Source organism: Xenopus tropicalis, chromosome 2 (genome assembly GCF_000004195.4).
Source record: "Xenopus tropicalis strain Nigerian chromosome 2, UCB_Xtro_10.0, whole genome shotgun sequence".
NCBI lineage: Eukaryota > Metazoa > Chordata > Amphibia > Anura > Pipidae > Xenopus > Xenopus tropicalis.
The window spans coordinates 125,588,785-125,596,942 of NC_030678.2; the positions used below are offsets into that span (position 1 = coordinate 125,588,785).

Genomic DNA, 8,158 nt, shown 5'->3' on the forward strand with positions numbered 1-8,158 from the left:
TGTTTAAATCACTACCTGGTTGCTAGGGTAAATAAGACCCTAGCAACCAGATAGCTGCTGAAATACCAAATGGAGAGCTGCTGAACAAAAAGCTAAATAACTGAAAAACCATTAAAAATAAAAGTGAATTAGAATGCGAACTACCCCTTTAAGCTAACTGATCCCAAACACAAATGTTTGCAGATCCCCTAACAGAAGTGCGCGTATGAATACTTTTACTACTAATACTAAACATTTTAGGGTAAAAAAAAAAAGCACCCCCACCCGCACTTTTGTACAGTATCCCTGGGAGTCAGTGGGAACGGCAAGAGGTAGTTGGGAGGTTAACTTTTTACGTCAGCAGTGAATCCACTAAGTGTCACATTAGCTGTAGGTCAGTCTGTGTATGGGCCATATTTAGCCTCCCCTAGTATCATCCTGCAAAAAAAAAAATATATATATATATTTATCTGTTGCAGGATGATGCTAGCTTACTTGCCCCCCCTTGGAAAATTTTCTGTGGACGCCCATGCTGCGTTGTGTAATATTGTGTATGGGACATGGAGGTACTGAATGAATATAGTCATGGTGGCAAATGTCTGTTTCTTTTATCATATTTGTATCAGTGCCTATGCACTTATGTTCAGATGTGAGACTCAAGTGCATTTCTAGACACTAAGCAGAAAAGCAGCCATACATCACAGCCCATTCCATACTCTGCAGTTCAGAGCACAAACATGCAGCTATGCTGTCACTCAAAGGCAAGTAAGTACCATTGATTCCCATTAGCCTCAGGGTATAAGTTTGGAGATGTGTCTGACTGCTGCAGTGTAACCCCCTCCCTACCACAACACATATTTCTTAGCTATATGAAAGACTGGTTGTAACAGATGCTGTACTCTGATTTTCAGGAAACCCCAAGACAGCAAATAATCATTTGCACACATATCACACTCTAACTGGCCATCCGGTGGGGGGGCACCATCCACTGCATTGGGGGGTCTCTCTCTCTATAAGAGACAGCCTCCTGGTAGAAGAACTGCATTATGGTACAAGTATAGGAAGATAATGGTATATCAGTCATAATTTAAAGAATATATTAGACAGAGAGATTAGACAAGCTGATTTCATGTATATCTAAATAAGCCAAAAAGGTCACTATCACATAAACACACACTATGGTCAAAAGCCACGTAACCCACTGTTGGAGTGTAGAAAGGAACCATAGTATCAAATGGAAACCCATGAAATAATGGGGAGACCATACCAACCCCTTGCAGATAACATGGCACTAACTCTTAAGTTCCATGGGCTGCATGCTTCCCAAGCAATATTTGTCATTGATTTTAAAAAAATACCATTTTCCCTGAATACAAAAGTATATTTTTGCCAATGCCCTTGGGAGTACAGTCTACATCTCTTTTAGATAAAGAATGTGCCTAATAAGTGGCTGCAAATAACCCTGCAATATACATTTTCCTATATGTGTCTGTTTAAAGGGAAAGTTAGAGCAGTCACCTGATCCTTGTACAATGTATGTGACACAAACAGAGGAGAAATGACTCTGCTTGTTTGATTTCTACCAGGAAGGCGCTAATATGTTTGGTGACATTTTAGAATCATTATGTGAACTAATTTGTTGAGTCTGTTAATTATGCAGCATTATTCCAGAATCTATTTTAATTCCATAATCGGTACTATGTAATGGGACTTTTACAGGGAGCTGCATTTTGTTCCTCCCAGTAGCTGATTACCTCACTAACATGTGGAGTGACTTGGATCACATTTGATGACCTTTGCCTGCATTTTATCTGCTGTAACCTCATTATCTGTAGCTGAGGTTTTGGATGTACAAGCCTTGGCTCCCAGGGGGGCTGCCTCACAATAATGTGATCCCATTCACAGCTGAAATCGAACTAATCAGTAACAGTCAACAACTGATGGGGTTAATACAGTATATTAACTCACCAGATGCTGGCATGTTTTTTTTTAAAAGAGCTCCTCCACCAAAAAAAAAGCCTGAAACACAAATACGTTCTAAGCAACATTAAATATACATTTATTATAAATGTTCAGCGGTTTTAATGTTATCTGTAAATGAAATTGGAGTTGAAAGCAGTATGTCTGGTTGTTTGCATTCCCTGCATTCCTCATTCTGACTCCTGAAACAATGTGGCAGAAGCAGCTGATTAACAGGCTTGGAAGAGAACTGCTACATTATTTGAAATAATTTTCAACTGCAATTGCATTTACAAATGACCCTAAAACCAATAAACATTTGTAGTGACTGTATAGTGTAAATCTGCTTAGCGTTATATCTTCTTTCATTATGCAACAGTTTATGGGTAGAGGACCCCTTTATCTTGTGCTTTCTCTCACGTGACACCCATTTGTTTTCAATTCTGCTTGCTGTGACATTCTCCTTAGTTAGATTTCTCTACTAAGTTCATTCATATTCCTGCAGTGCACTGCTCCCACTGACTCCTGACAGGAAAGAGAGCTGCAATTTGCTACAAACTGAACCTCATCATTTAGTCAGGGAACTAACAAAGGGATGTTTTTATTCCACCTTAACTTTGCACACAATCCTTTAACAAATTAATTAATCCTAATGAATTAACACTTCATTTATTTAACCGTGCTACAGTTCATGAATTAAAATTTCATGCAGTGATTAAAGGCTGCTAAAATATGCATGATTTCGTTAAAATTTCATAATAAATCAGTGCAATGTGTTACATGACAAGTCAACTATTTCTCCCCAGACCCTGTGTACACGGTTTTGCTTTTGTGTGATTGTGGGGCTGCTAAGTGGGATGCTGAGGGCTCTAATGTAGCTGGGAAAGGACTGGACATTTCATTAGTAAATCATTTCACCTCATGTACATATTCTCCCCCGCCTGGGAAGGGATGTGTGAGGAGGATGGCAGATCAGATACCACACCAGAGAGAGTTGCAACAAGCAGAGCGCTTGCTACACACACACTTAGACCTGCCATAGGGGAACATCTGTGTCTTAGGCTTTTTTTTTTTTATTATATTTCATCCCTGCAACTCAGTAGGGCAGAAGAAAGCAAAGGCTTGTGAATGTAATAGGACAGCTGGCTAAAATATAGGTGAAAAAACTATTTTGTATTGTGTGTGTGTCTGTGGATACATCAGTAATTAGCAAATCTTTGCTGGTATCAGGATGTTTCCTTAGTAAGATAGGGGTAAGACTGTCTATTAATCTCTTAGGTATGTCTGATAGATATTTAATAGATAGATGATAGATAGATAGATAGATAGATAGATAGATAGATAGATAGATAGATAGATCATAGATGATAGATAGATAGATAGATAAATAGATAGATAGATAGATAGATGATAGATAGATTGATAGATAGATAGATTGATAGATGATAGATAGATAGATAGATAGATAGATAGATAGATAGATAGATAATAGCATGAAAAAAAACAACATATCATAAAAAAACTAGAAGTAAGGAGACATCATGGGCCCAGAATCACTAAAGGATGCTGTTTTTTAAGGCAAAATGTTTACTTTTTATAAAGCATAAATTGTACATTTCACAAACAAATGCAGATAAATCTGCCAGTTTATATACTATTTAGATATTTTCTCAGTGCTAATAACACATATTAGGGCTGGAATTTAATGTGACAGGAAACTGCAATGCATTATGGGTGGATGTGAGTGCCAGCAATGATAGGTTGATTCCATTTCTTTTATTTATTTCTTTATTTTTTTGCATAACAGCGGGTCATACTCGGCATCACATGTTGGTGGCACTTAGAAAAAAGGTTTTAAAGCTTAGTGAATAGAGTGAAACCGTTATAACTGTTAATTATAACTATATATCTCATAATTTTAAAAGCTAAATAAGTAGGGATTTGGATTTTTACCGCTGTTTAGTGATTTGGGGCCATTGAATGTTAGAGGAATAAGTCTCTTTTTTACCCTGCTACAGATATTCCTGTATGATCCGGTAAGGTTACACTGTGGACAAAATGTGGTTTTGTGAAAGATGTTTCATTCTTGTGGAACTCAATAGAGAACAATGACAAAACTTTGTAATGGGAACAAATTAATCATCCAAAAGTAATTAGTGTTTAGGAATGTGCCGTTCTATTCCGTGCGTGTCCGATTGCTTTGTGTGTCAAAAAGCAAAGCCTTAAAGGGCGCAGATGGAGGGTTAAATAGCGCCTGCCCTGCGTTACCTGCGCTTCCCTCTCACCTACAGGAAGGGGCAGGCCGCTGCCTTCAGCCTCCCAAGTGCGCTCCCAGCGGAGAATCCCTTAGCCCTGACTCCCTGTGCTCTTTCTCTTTGAAATTGCAGGTGTGTGCGCTAAGGTGTCCGTGTGGGCAGCGGTATAAGCCGGGTCGATGGCGAAAGAAAAGCAGCAATTACACCACTGTGCATGAGGCATTGGTTTGCGCAATGAGAATAGTGTATACTGAGCATACCAACTGGATAAATGATATAATTGTGTGTATATGAATTAAAGCTATTTAATGCCATGTATGGAATAAATAACCACTGCAGAGATGCTACATATTTGGCCAGGGACTGTTGTGAAGTTCGGTGTCAGAGTAAGGATGATGGCAGCTGTAGTTCTTGGAAGCCAAGATTTCCACGTCATCTCTCATCTACAGCTGATCTAACCTTTTAAATTAGAGAAGGATGAAGTACACTAGGATGAGTGAAAGGGATAGGTTACATGTCTATTGGCCCTGTGGGGCCCCATCCCACATAGTGTTCTCAATTAAAGAAGCTTCGTTAAAATGGTAGGTGAGGAAGTTGAGCCATTTCTGGCAGTGCAAAGGGCCACATTCTAGCTACACACAGTCAGATTTGTATTATACAAACACTGACAACCAAACTCGATTCTTTCTTCTACATCAAGCAAACAAGGGGTTACATTGCCCATAAAACGTTTAACAAAGAATTTGGTTATATAGGTTGATCATTGCAAACTCAAACTCATAAATCCAAGTGATATTTTTTTCCCTCACATATAAACAATTAGCAGGTAGGTGGGTATCAGCAAAGGAGAAGAGTACTTATGCACTGAGCTTGGGGTTATGCAGGGGGCCATACCCAGTGGCTGTCTCCAGGTGTAGCACCTGCCCTGTGTGTGCTGGTCACTATAAGAAGAGCAGCCTCCAGTCAGCAGCACCGCCCAGACTTCCCAGTGAGCAGTAAATGCGAGAAGCCCCAGACAGCTGGTGTCTGTCAAGCCTGCTGGCAGAATCTCGCGATAGCAGGAGCCGGCTGGAGCTGCGAGATCTGGGGCTCAGGTGTAAGAGAGCATCTTCTCTCAGCAGTGGGACAGAGCGGAGACATAAGTGAGACCGAGAGGCTGGAGGGAGGCACTCTGTGTGGCCACCGGGACATTCCCCAGCAGTAGCAGCAGCGGCAGCAGCAGGAGGAGGAAAGCTAGAGGCGCCATCCCAAGCAAAGGAAGAAGCCTCTGCACTTTTTGCTCTCCCCAGTTCCCATAACGAGCTCTTGGATTCCATGCAATTCTTTCAAGATGATGTCAATGAACAGCAAGCAGCCTCATTTTGCCATGCACCCGAGCTTACCTGAGCACAAGTACACCTCTCTGCACTCCAGCTCGGAGGCAATAAGGAGAGCATGCCTGCCCACTCCTCCGGTAAGTCCCTTAACCAGTGCGGCGCTGGGTGCCCTGGCTTTGCCACTTTCATTGCTTTTTCCTTTCTTATTCCTTACTTCTTTTAAGCCTATGGTATGTGAGTGCATCCCCCAAATAACTCAATAGTATGTCAGTGTGCGAATAACTCAATAGCATGTCAATGTGCAAATCACTCAATAGCATGTCAATGTGCATCACCCCAAATCACTCAATAGCATGTCTACATGCATCACCCCATATCACTCAATAGCATGTCTACATGCATCACCCCATATCATGTAATAGCATGTCAGTGTGCGAATAACTCAATAGCATGTCAGTGTGAATCACCCCAAATAACTCAATAGCATATCTATATGTATCACCCCAAATCACTCAATAGCATGTCTATATGTATCACCCCAAATCACTTAATAGCATATCTATATGTATCACCCCAAATCACTCAATAGCATATCTATATGTATCACCCCAAATCACTCAATAGCATATCTATATGTATCACCCCAAATCACTTAATAGCATGACTATGTGCATCACCCCAAATCACTCAATAGCATGTCAGTATGCATCACCCCAAATAACTCAATGGCATGTCTGTGTGCATCACCCCCAAAGCATTCTATAGAATGAATCTGAGCTCCGTGTATGACCAGTCAGTGCCATGAATCCCACACAAAACTCACGTTGCTGTCTCTGCCTGTCCCTGGTCCGGCTGTCGGATGAATTTCCCCTGTCTGTTTCCCAGTGTGCCTGTACAGAATGTGCTCTCACCTCTGCCTTCTTCTCACCTCCTGTTCCAGATGCAGAGCAATATCTTCGCCAGCCTGGATGAGACCCTGTTGGCCCGAGCCGAAGCACTTGCTGCGGTTGATATCGCTGTGTCCCAGGGCAAGAGCCATCCCTACAAACCAGATGCCACCTACCATACTATGAACAGCGTGCAATGCTCCAACAACTCCTCTGTGCCACTCGGCCCTCACCATCACCACCACCATCATCATCACCATCATCAGGCGCTGGAGCCCGGGGACCTCCTGGAACATGTCGCCTCCCCGTCCCTAGCACTGATGGCCAGTACAGGACACGAAGGAGTCGGTGGAGGGGGAGGCGGCGGAGGTGGTGGCGGAGGCTTAATGTCTTCCCCGGGCCATCACCACAGCCACATGCACGGCCTGAGCCACCTGTCCCACCAGGCGGCCATGAACATGACCTCTGCCCTTCAGCACCCTGGACTGGTTGCCGCTCATCATGGCCCTGGGGGGCAGGTGGCCTCGGCTGTGGGGGCAGCGGCCGGTTTGGCGTCCATCTGCGACTCAGAGACTGACCCCCGAGAGTTAGAAGCCTTCGCTGAGCGGTTCAAGCAGCGGAGGATCAAGTTAGGGGTGACCCAAGCAGATGTGGGCTCAGCTTTGGCCAACCTGAAGATCCCCGGGGTGGGCTCCCTCAGCCAGAGCACCATCTGCAGGTTTGAATCCCTCACCCTGTCGCACAACAATATGATCGCCCTTAAGCCCATCCTGCAAGCCTGGCTAGAGGAAGCCGAGGGCGCTCAGAGGGAAAAACTCAACAAACCCGAACTTTTCAATGGGGGGGAAAAGAAACGCAAGAGGACTTCCATCGCTGCTCCCGAAAAGAGGTCGCTGGAGGCTTATTTTGCTGTCCAGCCGCGACCTTCCTCGGAGAAGATCGCAGCTATTGCTGAGAAACTGGACCTCAAAAAGAACGTGGTGCGGGTCTGGTTCTGCAATCAGAGACAAAAGCAGAAAAGAATGAAATTTTCTGCCACTTACTAGCCACACACCCCTCACTGGTCCCCAACAAATTATTTATGTATTTATTTATTCCTTCCTTTTTTACAGTTACTCAACCTGCCACCGCTCAGCTGCTCTTGATCTACTGCTGCCAGCACTTAAACTCTCGGGAGGTGCTGGAAGTTGTAGCGCAGAAAGTGCTGGAGGGCCGCAGATTGAACTGTTCTGCCTTACTTTATCCTGTTTCATTAAATTATTGTTCCTTTCGTTTTGCCACTGGAGGGGGGCTTACTTGAGACGAACTCTAAGAGAAGAAATCAAATTAATAAAAATGCTAAAATTTAATAACTATTTATTGTCGGGACCAATGGACATAAAACAAGCCCCATATTGACTGGATCTGCAGTGACTGGTTGGAAAATCTCTTCTTAAAATTTTAGCACCACAGTGTAAAACAAAAAAAACAAAACAATGGAAATATAAATGTGCTATGGACAAAGCAATCCTTAGAAATTCATCGCATTGGAACCCTAAAGGGGGAAAGTGTTGGTGGAGATAATGTGAAATAATCAGTATTTTTATCTGAAGTTCAGTGTTATTTGCTCTGTGCTTTCCCCATGCCTCCCCTTGTCCTGAGTGCCTGAAACTCACTGTCACTCACTGTGAGCTGGAAACCTAGCGGCTCGTAAGCAGGAGCTGCAATCCGGGATTTCAGATCAGTATCTGTAAAAAATTGATTCATGTTCCCATTCTCTTCA

General features: G+C 42.9%; 1 protein-coding gene across 1 annotated transcript; it reads left to right on the plus strand.

Moving 5' to 3' along the window:
• Positions 1-5,192: 5,192 nt before the first annotated feature.
• pou4f1 (POU class 4 homeobox 1) lies at positions 5,193-7,872 on the plus strand. The gene is made up of 2 exons (XM_002931926.5): positions 5,193-5,646; positions 6,450-7,872. Exons 1-2 carry the CDS (start codon positions 5,524-5,526, stop codon positions 7,440-7,442), a joined length of 1,116 nt encoding a protein of 371 aa, XP_002931972.1. The 5' UTR covers positions 5,193-5,523; the 3' UTR covers positions 7,443-7,872.
• Positions 7,873-8,158: the final 286 nt, after the last annotated feature.

Coding starts and splice junctions, on each gene's coding strand:
- pou4f1 (XM_002931926.5), top strand. CDS start 5,524: ATGATGTCAATGAACAGCAAGCAGCCTCATTTTGCCATGCACCCGAGC. Junction 5,647..6,449: donor CATGCCTGCCCACTCCTCCG/GTAAGTCCCTTA, acceptor CTCCTGTTCCAG/ATGCAGAGCAATATCTTCGC.